This window comes from Electrophorus electricus, chromosome 2 (genome assembly GCF_013358815.1).
Source record: "Electrophorus electricus isolate fEleEle1 chromosome 2, fEleEle1.pri, whole genome shotgun sequence".
In the NCBI taxonomy this organism is placed as follows: domain Eukaryota; kingdom Metazoa; phylum Chordata; class Actinopteri; order Gymnotiformes; family Gymnotidae; genus Electrophorus; species Electrophorus electricus.
This window is the reverse complement of record NC_049536.1, coordinates 35,576,991-35,596,143: the sequence shown is the minus strand read 5'-3', so window position 1 is coordinate 35,596,143 and position 19,153 is coordinate 35,576,991. Positions and strand designations below refer to the sequence as shown.

General features: G+C 38.8%; 4 protein-coding genes and 1 pseudogene across 8 annotated transcripts in view; 2 read left to right on the top strand and 3 right to left on the bottom strand.

The window, feature by feature from the left end:
• Window positions 1-2,899: 2,899 nt before the first annotated feature.
• On the bottom strand, window positions 2,900-4,001 carry LOC113577102 (annotated as a pseudogene).
• A 524-nt stretch (window positions 4,002-4,525) lies between these two features.
• On the bottom strand, window positions 4,526-7,317 carry LOC113577103 (uncharacterized protein C2orf80; the record flags this gene model as incomplete). The annotated part of the gene is made up of 7 exons (XM_027009581.2): window positions 4,526-4,960; window positions 5,138-5,244; window positions 5,355-5,442; window positions 5,643-5,720; window positions 5,812-5,890; window positions 5,984-6,066; window positions 7,210-7,317. Coding segments are annotated over 7 exons (612 nt in total), but the record flags the coding sequence as incomplete, so codon positions are not given.
• A 333-nt stretch (window positions 7,318-7,650) lies between these two features.
• Window positions 7,651-12,505, bottom strand: si:dkey-57a22.11 (uncharacterized protein LOC569865 homolog). Its single transcript, XM_035534518.1, has 9 exons — window positions 12,489-12,505; window positions 12,042-12,131; window positions 11,689-11,864; window positions 11,503-11,580; window positions 11,343-11,376; window positions 8,901-10,931; window positions 8,664-8,772; window positions 8,435-8,553; window positions 7,651-8,094 (listed from the first exon to the last, which is right to left on the bottom strand). The coding sequence occupies exons 2-8, from the start codon at window positions 12,118-12,120 to the stop codon at window positions 8,454-8,456; spliced, it is 2,607 nt and encodes an 868-aa protein (XP_035390411.1). The 5' UTR covers window positions 12,121-12,131; window positions 12,489-12,505; the 3' UTR covers window positions 7,651-8,094; window positions 8,435-8,453.
• Window positions 12,506-12,959: 454 nt separating this feature from the next.
• uchl3 (ubiquitin carboxyl-terminal esterase L3 (ubiquitin thiolesterase)) lies at window positions 12,960-17,053 on the top strand. Its single transcript, XM_027009578.2, has 9 exons — window positions 12,960-13,169; window positions 13,357-13,368; window positions 13,664-13,792; window positions 15,111-15,267; window positions 15,421-15,506; window positions 15,660-15,707; window positions 15,997-16,072; window positions 16,214-16,272; window positions 16,541-17,053. Exons 1-9 carry the CDS (start codon window positions 13,128-13,130, stop codon window positions 16,622-16,624), a joined length of 693 nt encoding a protein of 230 aa, XP_026865379.1. The 5' UTR covers window positions 12,960-13,127; the 3' UTR covers window positions 16,625-17,053.
• Window positions 17,054-17,258: 205 nt separating this feature from the next.
• Window positions 17,259-19,153, top strand: part of lmo7a (LIM domain 7a) — a 37,954-nt gene continuing 36,059 nt past the window's right edge. For 2 of the 5 annotated variants that reach the window (XM_035534553.1, XM_035534545.1), the window contains exons 1-2: window positions 17,260-17,388; window positions 17,564-17,637. In XM_035534553.1, the coding sequence (XP_035390446.1) occupies window positions 17,569-17,637 (69 nt within the window). In that variant the 5' untranslated portion in view covers window positions 17,260-17,388; window positions 17,564-17,568. Of the gene's footprint in view, window positions 17,389-17,563; window positions 17,638-19,153 lie in introns of all 5 variants that reach the window. The other 3 variants (XM_035534539.1, XM_035534557.1, XM_035534562.1) reach the window with 3 other exon arrangements.

The following is a 19,153-nucleotide window of genomic DNA, read 5'->3' as shown; positions in this document are numbered from 1 at the left end:
AGTAGTGGGGTTTGTTGGGAAACTGGTGGACGACACGATTCCAAGAACCACCATCAAGAAGTTTCCTAACCAGAAGCGCTGGGTGGACAAATCCATCCGTGAGGCTCTGAACTCTCGCACTGCTGCCTACAACGTGGGGATCATCAGCGGGAACATGGACGAGTACAAGTCTGCAGCATATGGAGTGCGCAGGGCGGTGAGGGAGGCGAAGTGGCGCTACAGGAGGAAACTGGAGACACAGTTCCAGCAGAGTGGCTCTAGATCCCTATGGCAGGTACAGTGGACGATCACAGACTACAGGAGCCACCCCCTGGACTGATGAGTGCAGATAAGTCTCTGGTGAATGAGCTGAACACATTCTTCGCTCGCTTCGAGGCTACATCTAGCAGCGCTAATGCTAACAGTTAATGCTAGCAGGGCTAATGCTAGCAGCGCTAATGGTGCTATCGGTGCAGCCAACGGCGCATGCGCAGAGCCCACCATAGAACAGCGTCTTCTCATCATCACGGAGAGTGACATGAGGAGAGTGTTCAAAACAGTGAATACCAGGAAGGTGGTGGGATCAGATGGTATCTGCGGGAGAGTCAGCTAGCCCCAGTATTCAGCAACATCTTCAATCTCTCCCTGACGCTCGGTATCGTCCCATCAAGCGTTCCACCATCGTCCCCGTCCCAAAGAAACCTCGACCCTCCGGCCTCAATGACTACTGCCCTGTTGCCCTCACATCAGTCATGATGAAGTGCTTTGAGAAGCTAGTCAGAGATTTCATCACATCTTCACTGGCAGCCTCCATGGACCCACTGCATTGGCATACTGCCACAACCGCTCCACTGATGATGCAATTGCACATCTGCTCCACACCACACTGATCCACCTGGACAAAGAGAGGGCTAATTATGTTAAAATGCTGTTTGTAGACTACAGTTCAGCATTTAACACTATCATCCCCTCCCTACTCATTATTAAGTTGGAAGATCTAGGACTGCATACATCCCTGTGCGACTGGATCTCCAACTTCCTAACAGACAGACCACAATCAGTACGGGTGGGCAACTGTGTCTCATCCACCCTCACCCTCAGCACTGGAGCTCCTCAGGGTTGTGTCCTAAGCCCCCTGCTCTACTCACTGTACACCTACGAATGCACAGCCACTTCCAGCTCCATCATCATTGTCAAGTTTGCTGATGACACCGTTGTCATGGGCCTGATCTCGGGCAACGATGAGAGGGCCTACCTGGAGGAGATTAAACACCTGGAAAACTGGTGCCAGGAAAATAATCTCCTCCTTAACATCAGCAAGACAAAGGAGCTAATCATGGATTACAGCAAGAAGCAGGAGCGGCACTACCAACCTGTGAGGATCAGTGGAACCAAGGTGGAGAGAGTCGATAGTTTCAGGTACCTTGGTGTTCACATCTCGCAGGACCTGTCCTGGTCCCGCCACACTAACTCCCTGGCAAAGAAGGCTCGTCAGCGTCTTTACCACCTCAGACGCCTAAGAGACTTCAGACTGCCCTCCAAGGTACTGCGGAACTTCTACACCTGCACTATCGAGAGCATCTTCACAGGGAACATCACAGTCTGGTTTGGGAACAGCACCAAGCAGGACAGACAAACACTCCAAAGGGTGGTGCGTTCAGCAGAGCACATCACTCATACGGAACTTCCTGACCTGCAGAGTATCTATTACAAGCGGTGCCAGACCAAGGCCAGGAGGATTGTGAAGGACCCCACCCATCCCAACAATAGGCTCTTCTCTCTGTTGAGGTCAGGGAAGCGTGTTCGCTCCCTGAAGACCAAGACAGAGAGACTGAAAAGGAGCTTCTTCCCACAGGCCATTCTGGCCCTGAATCAGGGCAACTGATAAATGTGACTGTAAATCTGTAAATTTGTAAACTGGAATTGTACATTGTGTACATACACACATCCATATATACATTGTACATTGTGTTTATATACATATTTTACATATATTGTGTGTGTGTGTATATATTTCCTTATGCACCACTGTTTCTTTCCTCAGTTTGGACAGAGCACTCACAAAACCATTTCACTGCGAGTTATACCGTGTATGACTATGTATGTGACAAATAAACCGAACTTGAACTTGAATCATGCTATAATCTTAGATCAAGAAAGCACTCTCAACCCAGACGGGAGTGGCAGGGGTTGATGGCAACTACAGTCATATACTCATGGAGATGGCCACCAAGCATTCCTGCCTTGAAAAATAACTCTGGTGAAAAATCTGTATGTTCAGGTTGTACATGTAAGTAATGAAACCCATCAAAAACCTTTCCTATGTTTGCATGCATGCATTTCATATATTTGCATGCATGTCAGCAATGGTGTTTACATTTATATAGAGCACATTTTCCAACTGTTTTGTTATTCAGAGTAAAGTAGACTCACTCAGCTGAAACTATACATTATTACAGCCATAATTATGTTTGCCACAATTAGTGTTTCCAGCAAAAGCTTATCCATTGAAATTTGCTGGAACATTAGGTCAGGTGGCCTTTACGCTCTTTTATGTTGTAAGATCATAAGGACCTGTACATTTTTGCCTTTATATAACAGAGATTAAAAAACTTAAAAGTGGTTATGCTGCAACCTTTAATAAAATGGACTCAAAGCAATATAAGTTCTTCTAATATGAATCCTTTTTCTTCATGGTGGACTAATGCTCCACACATTCAAAGCAATCTTGGCATGTACATATTCTAATAGAAAAATGTTCTAAAAGAAGACTATATACACAATATTCTTGATAAGAATAACTGTGATTCAAATAACAAAGCCTTTTAATTTGGTTAACAAGCTTATTAAAAATCGGATGCAAAAAAACACTAAGTGGGGCACAGATTCTATAAACCAGTGACACTGTAGAAGGAGCCATTTATGACACAGTGACTCTCTGGTCTGTGAAGGAGCGATTCTCACTGGGTCTTATGAAGTAATGGCGGCTGCAATAATTTGAATGCTTGTAAACTGTCCAGTAGTCCTCCAAAATGTTACAAGAGTACATACCAGGACTGTGGAGTTTGTCCTGAACTGACTTGCCATCATCAGAGAACTCCATCATCTGACCCTGGAAGTATGGACACTCATAGATACATACACACATGGTATGTCATGTCCTTGGCCTACAAAATAAGTGTTTTAAACTGAGCATTTACATAAAGAACATCATCACCTAACATTAGGTGGTAAGTGAAAGAGAACTGAAATGAAGATAATACAGAGAGTGTAAGCTGTAAAAAATCATTTTTGGACTAGAACACTAACACAATCGGAGAGCAACACAGCAAGTTTTATAATGTATAGTTACCTTTAAAGCAACTTTTACGACCACTAGATCAACCATGAGCATATATATGAGAGAGTTTGTGGTAAGGACATTTTTATTATTTTTTTTAAGTACTATTAAATAAGGGTGAAAGCAAAGTGGCCTATCATTCTATAAGTATATTAACAGTTTATTCAATATAAATTACTCGCATAGGAAAATGTATGGCAAGAGCAAATGGTGTCATTATAGCCCATCCAGCGTGGGTAGTCAGAGTCCTCTCCTTTGGTTAGCACATACTGGTACCCAGAGTAAATGGGTCTCTCATAGAGAACCCAGCAGCTACTCTCCACTTTAATGGAATTACATCGACTTAAGTGGATGTGTAAGTCGGGGCAGTCAGTGTCACACTCATAGTAGCGACCCTGGAAGTTCTTATCTTCTTAGAAGATGATCTCCAAAAAAGAAAAAAAAAAAAAGATTTTTAACCAGACTCCAAAGACAATCTGTCAGAAAATCTCACTTAATTTTTTATGATCATGTTCTATAATATTGATACACCAGAAGAGCATTTCATAAAAGAATATACAGTATTTAAGTGATTTTTTTATGTGATAAAGTTAATTGTACTTTCTGAACTATTATGTAAACCTGTATTAGAGGCTATTCAGCTTAAGAACTATGGAGGCATCTATGGTCTTACATTTGTCATTCTGCAGCAAGTGTTAGACAAAGCAGCATGGCAGTCACACAAACAAGAGCACAGACTTAAGATAAAAACCCGAATTCCTCAGTGCAAATGCCTAAGGTCACATTACTGACCTTAGTTATACCACCCCATTTTGACTGCAACCACAGTAACATTTTTACAACATGGAAAGTTTAAACTGATCACAGAAGTCTCTTAGTAGCCTCATTACACCCTCTACTGATTTTGGTGTGCATATTCCTAATGTGTGGAGTGGAGAACTGTGGGAAGGTTGATACCGGAAGGTGAAACCCAACCTGCATTATTGTCTCCTGTACCTGCTTGGTCCTCTGTTTTCCTAATACCACCAAGACTTGTTTGATGGTACGTTTCTTAAGCAGTTTCCCTATTTCTTGCACAGGCGAAAGTCAGCAACACACAGGAAATGTAATAGTGCAGTAAAATAAATCTTTTAATGGATACTTATAATACAACCTTTCATTTATATTTCTATACTGTATAATAACTGAGAGCAAGTGTATTATAGCCACTTTATCTCCGCACAGGTGGAGTTAGCGTTGCGTCTGTTCATGTATGAGTTTGGAATGGAGAAAAACTGACTTATGTCTAAACTCATGTTTAAAAAAAAAAAAGGATATTCTAAGATTAAATGAGTGAAAAAGTGGAAGAGTAGCAAAACTATAATGAGAATGAGTCACTGGGGCATTCAGGCATAAAAACCTACTAAACAGAAGATGTACATGGTAGATGTACATGGTAGACTTCTGAAGAGTTTAGGCGCAAGTGAAATATTCAAAGCACTTAAAAAAATCCAGTAATCTTTGAAACATAATATCTCATTTAAAACTGGAAGTCTTAACGGTATAATAAAATGGATTGAGGTTGTACAGCCTTCAGTCTTGCAGAGTGTCCCAAGATCCTTCATAGTGTTTTGCTTGTTCTTTAAGGTAATCAGCACTATCCTGCACACACAAAACAGAAAAGTCTCATGTTCCCAAATACACTGTAAACAGCTCTAGATTACAAGATGGCAACTGCATCTGAGTAATCATTTCCTGTGTCTGCATTAGATGGGTTTAGAGGCAAACATGCACTGAAGACTAGGAGAAGGTGTTTATTTTTGAGTCAGAGCGACTCACACTGAAAGAGGTGTGAGAGAAGGGGCTAGAGGATGGCGCCTTCACTTTCTCCTGAAGTGCAGAGGCTCCTTGACTACGTTCGGTGTTCCAGCGCTTCAGCATCTGAGCTGGGAAAGTAAAAGGCACGTGATTGGACCATTTATGGTGATATTGATATGTGTACATATTATTAACTACTGAGTAATTAGTGAACCACTTCAAAGGAAACACCACATACTGTGTTTTCGTGAATGGTCAATGGCCTTAAAGGAGCTGAGCATGGCAAATGGGTGGTAGGATAAGGAGAAGGGGTGGATTATGCTGCTCTGGGCAAACGAAAGGCGAGAACGAGAAATAGAGGGGGAAAAGCATGCAGAACTTGTACAACATAAAAGGCTGTCTATTAACAGCTGTTTTGAATATACATCTGTCTTTATTCTATAGTTTTACACTATAATTTCATTTTTATTACATTGCCAAAAAGAAAATTGCAATCATAAATAAAACCACACATAACTTGCTTTACTTTAGTGTTTTGATCAGGGCAAGAGGAAGATGGCTTGCAGCTATACAGAGACAGGATGTCCTCTACTGGTAAACTATTCTGAAATGAAAGAAAGGATACAAGTGGATTTATATATTAATACCAGAGTTCATCTGTTGAACACTAAATACAGATTTATTGAAAAGCTTACCAAAAGCATCCCTGCAAAGGAAGAAAGTATCATAGCTTCTCTTTCAAGATGATTGGGATACTGAGCAGGGCCGATTCCTCTATGAAGAGAGTTCATAGTTAAATATAGCCAAGAAGGGCAGAGTAACACTTTGTAAAGTCACTCAAAACAACAATAAAATTAAATATCTTACAAAAGTTCACTCTGAAATGGACTGTTTCCATTGTATTTCTCCAGCCACCATAAAGCCACACTTGCAGCTAAATCATAATGAGCCTGTTTAAAACATGAAAAGACTCATAAATATATAAAATACTTATATATATATTTGAATCTTCTACATCATTTCTATTTTTTTTCCTCAAATTATGTCCCTCAGTGATATTTAACTGGCTTGGTGTCATGGAATGCTCCCCCCTCCCCATGAGTGATGTGGTACGGCCCGCCGCGTGCAGGGAGATTCACGTGTTTTGTAACCAAGCTCCCCGGGACTGCGCACACCTGCACAGGGTTTACTATTGAATGTTTGTCTGTCTAATTAAACCCCTGTCAGTCTGTGCACCCTCGTTGGTCATTGTCGCTACGTGTGTGTTAATTCTGAGCTCTGTAGCTGTAACATTAGTTTGTGTAGTCACGTGTCAATGTGTATGTATTCATCGTTTAATGTTAAGTATAGAGTCATGTATACTGTAAGTGTTATGTGTGAGCTCCACCTGTGTTGTACGTGTTTAATGTTAATAAATGTCCTGCCCCGCGGCACTCGGGCCAGCAACGTTACACTTGGACAAAGCCCCATTTTGAATAAGGTGAATTTTAGTCCCAGTTCACACTCACTATGGAATTCTTCAAAATAATATGAACATGTGGAATTACAGTCACTAAGTTGGTAAAAACGTAGAAGTAAAAAAAAACCCCACCTTTTTAGTTTCTTTTTATGGAATGCAGTATTGCAATAGCTTATTTGTAAGAACTGCAGTGTCTTGCAGAAAAGTTTTAGTTTTTTCAATATTATCATCGATTTCATTTTTCAGAAATTGTTTAATTTTTTCATTATTAGTTTGCCCCAGACTACACAGATCAACTGGCTTATGATACTGTCCACTGGGGAAAAAATACAATACAGGTGCTATGGCAGTGATCCAGTGCATCAGTGACACAACTTCCTTATGTATGTCATATGCCATGTTATTCCATCAATTAATGAGAAAAGCAATACAAAGTTAAATACATTAAAATTTTAAACATCTTTTTCACCATGTCTTGTGGTTAGAAAATGACCACTAATGAAGGACTAATTAATTCAAATAGTGCATTACAACAGATGGAACATCGCTCCCAACTATAAACCTACAACTACACACCAAGGGGTTCCTGAAAATATGGCAGGTGAATGCATATGCCGAGTATGTAGTGCCTTACCAGATCATCCAGCAGTGAGAATGTGCCTTTCCCCTTGGGATCAAAGCCATTCTCCCTAAGTTTTTGTCCAATATATTCACCACTCAGAAAATAAGAAAAGACTTTTAAATGTTACATTAATCACAACATAGATGTTAGTAATACTGATTGAAGTGACTGGTATGTGGTAGATACTATATTTGAGTCTGAAAGTCAGATTACACGAGGCCAATTTAAGATTTAAAGTTTAATTCATTTAGATCTCTAAATCTGTAATTATATTTACTATTGAAATGCTTGTGACTCACAGAAGGGCTTTAATGTCTCGCTTAAGTTGTCTGGATCCCATGTTTTAGGTAGCTACCACCAGTCTGCGTTCTGGACTTTTACATCCAAATTTACAGGCAGAAATAAAATCTGAAATCATGTAAACAAGTACACGAAAAATCTAAATTCGGCATTTCAGATTTTTGTTCTCCATCTTGCCTGCCTCTGTATGCAAAATCTGTTACCAACACAACACTACACACAGTACAACCCTGAAACTCCATTTTGTTGTGACAATTAAGGAAATGTAATAATTTAACTTGGAATCCAGCAAGACAACTGTGTGGTCATCAGACATCAGCCAAATTCTAACTTACCACTCATGGAGTTAACAGTACTTGTTTGGTTTTTTTTGTTTTTTTTTAAATCAGTACACTAAAAGTTACAGTTCAAATTAACACCCTCGGCAAATTGGCATTACATTAAAGATGGCAATAAAGTACAAGTTTTTACATCTGAGTAAATGAATAAAACATTTAAACTCACCAATAGTTCCAAAGACAACTAAGACACTGAAGAAAATCAAATATCCATCGGTTGTTTCTGTGTATTGTGAGGTACAAAGCAGCTAGTCATGCTCTGCAGGAACAGTAAATGTCTCAGGTGAACAGCCGTTGTGAATTATTCAGGACCCGAGTGCCACTTTAATAACATGGCAACGAATACAGAGATTAAGTTTCTTCATAGCCCACAGGGCAGGGGAAAAGATAGAAGGGTTACTGAGGTATATCCAAACCCTTTCTTATAACAGCAGAATGTGTTCTGCTTTATGATTTTAACACAAATGCAATAATCACAATACAAAAACTATATTGCAGTCTTGACGATGGGGACTGTGCAATCAAGGAAACTATAATAAAGAAAAAACTTTATTATGAAATGACTAAATAAAAGAATGTGTGGTTAAAAAGAAACCCACAGTGACCGTGGGAAGGGTTTTAGTCCTTATTTTTCTTAATCCGTTTCTTCTTGCCATCTTTGAACACTGGAGAACGTAAAAATGTGTTATCGGAGAACTTGTCCCCACGTCTCATTTTACTGTGAAATGAAGAATTGAGAAAACTCAGTTAAAAACAGACAGGAACTCACAAAGGTGGTTGGCACAATGCTTTTAATAAGCAAAATGACATGAGATAAATAGCACTCACCAATTGAGAGGGGGTTCCTTGTAGGACACAACGGCTGCCTTTCTGCGGGTACGACCTAATGCATTAGTTGACAAGTCTGTGTTTGTTAATCTCTTCACTGCCCTCCCATCTATAAGAAATAATCATAGTAACAGAAGGTAAAAAAACTATCAAATAAACCAGCCCCTATGACAATCCAAGTGTTTTTAGATTACACAAATATCATGAATTAAGGTGTTTTGAGAAATCTTGGATTACCTGGGGACAGATTTGTCACATTAGAGCCAGGGTCCTCATAAATGTTTATAGTTCGAGTGGAGATCTCTGGTGGACTACAGGTAATGACTTGTGTGTCATAAGTAAGAATGTCAGAGGAGCCAAGATCTAAGGACTGCCATGGGCGCCTCTCATCAGTGAGGAACCCACTCGGTTTCTCCTTCAACTGCTCAATGGATTTTGGAGTTGACTGGATGTTAATGTTATGATGTGGAATAATTGTTCTTCCATTTGTGACAAGAGAAATCCCACTTTCTTTCTTTGTTAATCGACTAGCTTCAGAGCCACCTTTTAACAGCAAACTGGAGGAAACAACATATGTTTCTCTGCACTTCCTCTTGTAGCACTGAATATTTTGTTTTAGGGTGACATCTTTCAGATTTGTGTCAAGGTCTTTTGTAGGACATATATTCTCACTTTTGTCAAAGTTTCCTAAGTGAAAACTGTCTGTGTTAGCAGTCTTGCTTAGAGAATCACCTCTAAAGCCTTCCTGAAGACTAGAACAATGCGGCCCTTCTGTTGGTTGCGGTAATTCATTATTGGAAGTGCAGTTTTCCTTTACACTGCAGGTATCAACCAGACCTTGTAATTCAGATGCCAAATGTCTTTTCTTTCCTAAAGCATTATGCTTTTCTCTTGAATCAACATTCTTCTTTCTTGCTTTCATCAACATATTTGTGCTGTCTTTCTTGGATGCAGTATGCCCTTTTAGAGAAACTTCAGAGGCAATGTCCAAAAGATTGTCATCATTGATAAGCTTTGAATGTTTTAAAAAAGATTTGCTTGTCATCAGAGGTAAAATATCTTGATGTGGTTCTCTGATCCCTGAAGAGGTGCAGTGTGCTTCAGGATTTGATGTTTCTACAGATCTGGCATCACATTGAATCTCCATTGCATCATTCAGAATGTCAGTGTGGATTGACTGATTGGCATGGATCACATATGTTCCCCTATTTCTCAGTGCGCTGGGGTCTGCTGTCAGAAAGGCTGACAGCATTGAACCTTTGCTTTGAGGTTTTTCTACCTGGACAGAGATTTCCTTGAAGTGAGTTTGAGTATTAGTACTATCTGAAATGGGAGTGGAAATGTCCTTACTTCTCTCCTTCATCAGTGATGTCTTTCTGCTCTTTTGTGTTCTAGATTTGGATGGAATTACATATGTTTTCCTGAGGTTTGTGCTTTCATTCTGGGAATCTTTTCCACATGTCTCAATATCTTCAGTCTCAGTGTGTCTGTCATTAAATAATCTGACATCACAGGAAATCTCTTTGTTTGTTTGAGCAATATTTTGACTTTCTACATCACTAAAATAGTCATCTAAATCACTGTTGCTGGAGACACAGTTTGTGGGGTGTGGAAGGACCACGTGTTTTTTTCTTGCTTCTTGGTTTCCTTCAGCCTGTTTTTGTGCACTACATGTTCGCCTGTTGCTTTTAGGGTTACGCGAGGTGATATGAGTCTTTGTGTGTGCAGTGACCAACTCTCCCTCTCCATACATGGTTTCATCTGGCTGTTGAAAACCCTCCTCTTCACTGTTGCAGGTGGACGTGTAGATGGCCTTATTTGTTTGAAGTTGGGCTCTAGAGGATGCCTCCATGGGCGAAATACCCATCATATCTTTTGCATGTGCTGACTCCATTTGTGCATCCCCATTAATGCACGTACTGCTCTGTCTACTCATCAGTAAACAAGAATCACTGTTCTCCATGCATCTTCTCTGTTCAGCCTCAGTGCTTTTTTTTGGCTTAGTCTGAACAGTGATTATTTCAGCCACATTGTCTACTATAGTAATCTCCATTTCAGAGACTTGCAGAAGATTCGGGGGCACACTATTGACTTTCTCTGGACTGGACAGCTTATTCTTACTTTTGGCTGAGAAGTGAGGAACATGATCATTCACCAGTGTGGCACTGATGTCTGGTAACAACACATTCTGCACATGTTTAGACTGAATGGTTGGATTCTTAATCCCAGGTAGCAATTTGCTTACAAATCCTTGTGGCTGGCATGCATCTAGAGATTAAAAAACAAACAAACAAAACAAAACAAACAAACAAAAAACCCAAACAAAAACAAAACAGAAATAAAAGAAAAACAATCACATTTGTGCAACATAGCATCACAGAACATAACTGGAAAATTTACTTGAATATTGATGTTAAAACATATTATTCATGCTGTTTAAACCTGTCAATGATATTCCTAACTGACAAGACCCATTATTGGCAGTATTAACAATGGTATACTTCATTTTATTATGGAACTTAAAAGCACAATAACTATAAACCTGGGCTGAAATGCCCATTTGGAATCCTGCTTCTGTTCAATCACACAAGCAACCTTCAGTGGGATGTCTGAAAAATTGACAGTCAGTACTGCAATCAGGTATTTTGGTATAACATAAGTAGCTAGTGATTTTCATACCTTCAGTGATCACTGATTCCAAGCTCCCTGGTACCTATTATGAAATAATTTAATAAAATTATGTTTCATTGCCAGTGATTCTGAGTAATTATTACAAGCAGTGGTGCAAAGGCATTCAGTTGCATATGGGGTAAACGTGGAATAGTGAGTGATGAATTACCTCTTCTTCGGAAATAAGATCCACAGCCTGAGCCATGCAGTCGAGAGAGGTGCTATAAAATTCTTTCAGAATAGCAAACTACAAAGTTAAAAGAGGTATTTACCAGTTACATAACATATTCCCTTTATGTATATTGCTTTAAAAAAGAAACAATCATTTTTGCTTTTGTGAGCTCCAGAGACCAACCATCTGTTTGTTTTTATAACGCTGGGTGGCAAGGTCAAAGCTCAGGGATTGCACAACTTTCTGCAAATGCACGGTCTCCATCTCTAGCTGCCGGGTTCTCTGCTTTTGTGCTGCCAGAGCCAAAGCAAGGGCCTTGTTGTTAGTTTTTAGTGAGATTTTGAAGAATGATGATGTGTCTAAGAGACAAGAGAAACACAGGCCAGTAGCTAGCAAACATTTGTGGGAATTATTAATTAAAGTTCAAGATACAGGAAAATACTATGTGAAGTGGCACATAAATTATGCAGCACTTAAAATTTACCAATGATTTAGTAGTTACAACTTTTAATTTACCGTAGATGAAAATTACTTACTATGAATTTTTGTTTTTATTTTAGCAGCAGTTTGTTTTATCGAGCTTTGCTTCTTCTCCATCATGAATGCCAGAGTCATTTTGCAACAGGCTTAACAGGAGCAAAAAAAGTCAAACCACAAATTAATCCCTCTGTTAGGTTAACTATTGTAATTTTACACAGGACAAGATGTCAAATATTCCGTGCCATTAGAACTTCACATAGGACCCAACCCATTCACTTCATACTCCGTAATTAACATTATGGAGAAAGATAGCTAGCTGAACTATTTCTAACATGGCTATCTAGCTAATATTAGGTCTGATGTCACATTGGCACGATCTAGCTACTGGGTTAGCTGACTACAATTAACTAGCCCTAGGTAACTGACACTAGGTAACTAGGCATCTAACTAGCTAATCTATTTTAGCTAGCTAGCTAACTATACTAGTTAGTTAAGTTACTCACCGGTAAGACGAGTTGCTTTATAATGTAATTTATCTAGCACAAATATTTGGCGCACGTTATACAACTTGCAAATTACTTGGAAGTAGGCATATAGTTCACTGTAGTTGTATAAACACGACGACTCTATTAACTTGGTATCCAAGTTTATGTATAGACGTGATTAACTGTGAATGTCATTTCAAACCCAAACAGTACCGCGCGATCTCAAAACACTTCTTCGAGGAATTTCTTAGATGAGTTGTATCGGTTTTCGAATGGACTACTACCACCTGCTGGACAATCATAAAACATACTCAATTTGGAATAATTAAATATTATATTTCTACCTAACCAGTTATAATTCTAATCATCAAAATACGTGATTGAAAAATATTCCTGAAAAAAAATTATTTAGAGGTAACGTTGCAATTTATACTGGCGATTTGTGTATAGGTTTAGACTTTTATTTTGAAAGGTCCATGAAACAGAAATCGGAAGACTACACTTAGTGGAGTAGTTGTATTTTGCTAGCTACCATCTATATGATTTCTTTCATCTGAAAAAGAAAGCTAACGACCACCAAATAGACCCTTGTTATCGAGAGCGAACTATTTTATCGTTTCACTATAACAAATAGATAGAGCGACTGTCGTTTGTGAAATGGAGGGCCAACGCTGGTTGCCGCTGGAGGCGAATCCAGAAGTATGCATGCTGTTAACCTACAGTAATTCCAGCTAGCTAACCACCCCTGTACTGAATTAATCAATCGATCATCGTAGATCAGTAGAATACTCTGCATGCTAGTTCACGTCTTTGTCCCGACACTTTAGTAAGATAACCTAGCTATCTGAGTTAGCTAACTGGTTTGTTTTCTTTTTCTGTCCTTCAGGTTATGAACCAAGTGAGTAGATGTTTCACGTTCTGGTACCCGGGAGTCGAATCTAGTCAAATTATTTAAACGAAAATTATTTATAATGTTTAAATCCAAGCCTTACACCGTAGCAGGCTTTCTCAAGCTATATAATTCGTATCCTACTCTATCTGAGCCAGAAGACATGAGACTACAAATTTACTCGGTCAACTCCCTTAAATTCACTTAAAATACTACATTAGGCTGTCGTTGCAAGACACGCCCTATGATTCAGTACCTTTAATATGTTAAACGCAGTTTTATTTTTATAACTGTTGTTTTATAGTTTTTACGACAGCTGGGCTTGGTACCTACTTGGCAGTTTGGAGATGTGTATGGTTTAGACCCTGAGCTGCTCTCTTTGGTACCAAGGCCCGTATGTGCTGTGCTGCTCCTCTTCCCGGTGACGGAGAAGGTAGGACTTTTTATGATGTCCCCTTGTAGTGCAGTTCCAAGTCATTGAAATTTTAGAAAATGGTCAGAAAACCCTTGAATGCTCAAGCTCTATTCAGTCTCAACTGTACATGGCTTTGGATAAAAGTGTCAGCTAAATGCCATAAATGGTTCCAATAATGTTGAAATGTGTCTCAGCTATTTACTCTGTAATTTTGGAACCCTGGAACCCAAAATCTCCTTTGAGATTCTGGGAACAAGCATTTTGAAAACCTTTCCCAGAAATGTGGTTTTGTGAAAGTGTGCTGGCACAGTCAGATCTGCATCGCTTTACACTGATTGAATACTGTTGTTGTGGCTTAATGTTAGTGTGTTGTCCCTTCATTTAAATTTTTTCCATAATTTGAGCCATTCCAATGAGAAACCATATATCAGCCATTTCCTCTTTTTGTGTAATCAGTTATATATTAGGTTTTGTACAATTTGTACATCAAAATAACATTCAAATGCTAAATATGCTTTATTTAGACTTGCCTTACTTTATTCTTGTAGGCATTTAAAAATAAAACTTGCGATATTACTTTATATTATTGTTTGTATTTTGTAGAATGTGGAATTATGTAAAGTAATCAAAAAGGAAAAACTGAAAGCAAGCATTAAATAAATGGGGTAAATGAACTCTGTCTGCAAACTTGTACATGCTAATCATATGCCACAGTTATAAGGTTCATGTTAAAACATAAACCTCTGCCAAGAAACTGGAATGCTTGTACTTGGTGTGTGTGTGTGTGTGTGTGTGTGTGTGTGTGTGTGTGTGTGTGTGTGTGTGTGTGTGTGTGTGTGTGTGTCTGTCTGTCTGTCTGTGTCTGTTGGGGGTGAGTGGGTGGATGCTGGCCAACTAGGGTATCAGCTGTCTAATAACCCCTGCAGTAAATGGGTAGAGTACTAGTCACCCTACAGCACCAACCAGTCTGAATGACAGATGCAAGAGACAGAGGCTGCTTTCAGGAAATAATTTTTTAAAATCTTAAACTTTTGCAGAGATGCGTTATATCAGGAAAACATGGTGTCGTGTCAGTGTGATGCACATGGTGTCATAGTTTTTCTGTGCCTCCAAATAGGAGGTGTGAGATAAAAATTCTGAAGAAATTCCTTACAGAAACATGAGACTGCAGAAAAATAGACAAGACAAATGCATGTGTATGGATATTTGTACAATAAAGTTGAAACAGCAAAAGACCCATAAATTGTGATTGTGTTGGCTTTTCTGTGGTAGCTAAGAATATTTAACTATAGTGAAAAGGGTTGTATCATCTTGTTTCTTTCTACCTGTTTTATAGTATGAATCATTTAGACTGGAAGAGGAATCAAAGATTAAGGCACAGGGACGAGATGTGTCCTCTGAAGTGTACTTTATGAGACAAACCATTGGAAACGCATGTGGCACAATAGGGTTGATCCATGCTGTTGCCAATAACCAAGGACATCTTGAGTTTGGTGAGTGTTCAGAAAGAAGCTTTCAAGGAGCCAGGTGACCTAGTCTGATTTTTAAAGTGTAATATAAATAGAAACATATTGTTTGTATTTTATGTATGGATATTTTTCCCTCTGACACATTTTGAAAAACTATGGAGAATTATTACTTTGCAGAGCCTGACTCTCCGTTGAAGGCATTTATAATGGAATCTTCCAAAATGAGTCCTGAAGAAAAGGCCATCTTTCTTGAAAAAGATGAGGTTGTTTAAACATATAATGCTGTTTTCTATGAACAGGTTGTGGGCTTAATTGAGTAATTTTCATATTGATTTATTAGGTGATAATGTCCTGTGTACTATGTGGAAGTTTTTTTGATGCTCACTCTAAGTTTTCCTCTTTCTTATTTAATCCAGAGTATCCGTGTAACACACGAGTCAAGTGCTCAGGAGGGACAGACAGAGGTTGGTGTTTTATAAACTCTCCGATATATTTACATAGCCACAATGGTTCTCTAAATGTAGGAAGCAACTTTGTTTGTGTGAATTTTTTTTTTTTTTTTTTTTAATGTGATGTCACAGATTTCACTACTTTCAATGATGCGTTTGTTTTAGTCCTAACGTTTTAAGGCATGTATAACTATGTAGGCATGTAGAGATCATGCATGTGCAAAACACATAATGGAGTAGCTAAGCGTAATAAAATACCTTTGAGTACAAAACTCAATATATTTTATACTCACTTGTGTAACAGGCCCCAAGTTTAGATGAAAAAGTGGACTTACATTTTATTGCCTTTGTGAATGTTGGAGGACAATTATATGAGTTAGGTAAGTAAAAAGATAATATTTAATTGCACTCAAGATAGGAGGGATTCCATGTATTAATCTATATATTTTATAGGCCAAAAATAATCTTAATGTCATAGTGCTCAGTTGAGATTTTAAGCATTTTATATGGCTGCCTTGCAGATGGACGGAAACCTTTTCCAATTGTTCATGGAAAAACAACAGAAAACAGTTTTCTTGAGGTGAATTAGCAGTAATTGCCTGACATGTTAAGATTTGCAAAAGAAATATCCACAACTTTGTGTACTGGAAAATCTTAATCTACTGTAAAATTGAGAGCATTTGACAAGTTGCATGTCCATGCATATATTTAAATGAAAACAAAATATTCCTATTTCTCTTTATGAATACTGAATATTTGTGGGACAATTTCTGAATTTTGCAAGTCAGAATAATGTGTTTAGAATTTATTTATTTATTCATTTGTTTGTATTCTCGTTTTGTCAACAGGACGCTGCAGAGGTTTGCAAGAAATTCATGGCACGTGATCCTCAAGAGCTACGCTTCACTGTAGTAGCCCTTTCCAAAGCATAAATGACCCATGTCCTTTGGGATTAGCCAAGGAGAAAACTGCCAATCATTCTCAAGTGCTAAATATCTTGAGATATGTTTGAATAGATTGTCTTTGATAAAAGGGTTGTTTGCTAAAACAATTTGACTATACTGCGGGTTTTCCTGTTTCACTATAAGAATGAAAATCACTTGTGTGGCTTAGATTGTAAATGTTCAGGAAAATGTTTAGACACTTTTTTAATGATAGCAGACTGCTCTGTCCCACGTACGACTGTTTTAAATGGTCGTGGATTCTCCACGTCACAACAAACTGGGTCCACTGGTGAAGGCATATATGCGTCATACTAATGTTTGTCTCTGATGGATAGGATTATATTAAAGAATAAGATTCGTAAAATGTTTGTGTCACGTTTTGTTGTCACGATGAATTAAATCACTTCATGACCACGAGACTGTTTTTTTTTTAAAATACAAGTAAGACGACGACCATAAAACTCACCAAATGCTAAATTCCTGTGATTGTACATGTCTCTTTAATCCTCGTTTTTGCGTGTAACCGTGATTGCTGTCTGCATGCCTTGGCATACCACTACCGCTGGAGGCTCAATGAACATGTTACAAAGGACACGTGACGAGTATACGCGTAAGGGCTAAACTTTGCTGAAAAACTTGAATTTATGAAAAAGCCCACAAGTAAAGTTGCGACAATCATTGGTATGTAAGAAACGATGTAAGAAAACTCGTTTATCGGTGTGCGCGTGGAACGTCAAAATAAACACTTAAAGGTAAACGTGACCTTGGAATGCGGGAATTCCCTGCGGACTGAGTGGGAAAACGAGTGTAACGCGATTATTTCTGAACTGAGCGTTCATATGATAATATAGGCTAACTATAGATTTAACGGAAATAATTTACAACAAGGAAGCCCTTAACACAAAGAACTCTGCCGTGTTCATGTAGGTGAGATGGAGTGGCGCGAGAAGTGTGTGTCTGAATGCACAGCAGCGTGTTTAGAAACACAGAGATGGATGGAGGTAAGAACCTCGGCAACAGCGTAGGTTACACACTTTTAATGCACTTTTTTCCTGTCTTTAAAAGTGGTGTTTTTTTTCTGAGCTTAAAGAAAAAGGAAAACTTTAACTGCCTAGAATCTTGTTAACCGGTCTTTTTGTTTGGCTATTTAATTTATTTGTATCACGTGCAGACTTGCAGAATTCCTCAGTTGTACAAGTGCACGCGCAGACGAACCCAAGCCTGTGACTTGCTAAAGCTTTTTGGTCTTGTGCTCGTAAAGACATCAGTCGCATCGGTGCTTACATGCCAGTACGGAAAGCAGACTACCGTTCTGCTCTGGGTTTAAGAAGTGTAGCCTACTCTAATTGTGACTTTTATTACTACTCTACAAAAAGTCAGACGTCTAATAGCAAATTTCATTGCATAATGATTTAGATCATAGTTCATGAAAACAAACGACAAAAACGAGGGTTTAGAGTTATTTAGTGTCTGTACCCAGGCTTACAATAGAACTTGGAATGGTTAACTTTGCCAGGATTAGTCCATCAAACCATGGGACATCCTTATTCACTAAAATAACAGAAAATAAGTGGGTGTTCCTAGCCTTCTGAATTATTTTCTCTGCGGGAGATGGCGGGGTCAGAGCAAGGGCTGTAACTAAACAAATATTGCTTCAGTTTCATGAGGGGTGAATCTGAATGCTTTCACTGTGACAGCAGATGCTAACACACACTAGTTCATTGTCATGGGTCGTGGGCCATTCAGAGCAGCCTGGAGCTGATTACTGCCTTGCAGAGGAAGGTAATGTGCCATTGGGTCTCTCATTTGAATGATTAACAGGCTGCCAGGTGCAAGGTCACACTTAACAAGGGTGTGTGTGTGTGTGTGCGCGCGCGTGCGTGCGTGCGCGCCTGCCTGCCTGTGCACGAGCAAGAGTAAAGGGCAGGTTGTTAAAGTGCTCTGAATGGTCTGGAGTCTGTCACATGCACATTCTTTGGCCAGGCTCCATGGTTGTGGGTGCACACATTCCTGTTCTGATGGTTTCAGAATGCAGGTTCAGATTCAGTCATGATCAAATTAACTGGTGTACTGGTGGTCAGAACACATGACTGTTGATAAACCCACGAGCTGATTTTAAGACAATATATTGCCAATCTAGTAAAAAAAAATGTTGCTCTTAAATTTGTGTAATTTTTATGATATTTGTGATTGGGCAATGTTAATTAACGGCTTGAAAGTCTTGCTTGTCATTTAGACAATAAGACTAGAGGCCATAGATGTTTATTTAATTTGTTGACAAACTATTACCTACTATTAGGGTAAACTATTACTATTAGGGTTAATTTCTTATGCATGTCAGCCACTGTTTGATTCTGCGCTGCATCAAGGTGTGAAAAAGAAAGTCTGAACAATTTATCCACCCATAAGGTTGAATGTGTGTTCAAAGAATGGATATTAGCTTGTTCAGTTCTGTGTAAACTGATTTCATTATTCAAAGAATAAGTTAACATAGAAATGTACAGTTGAAATGGCTGT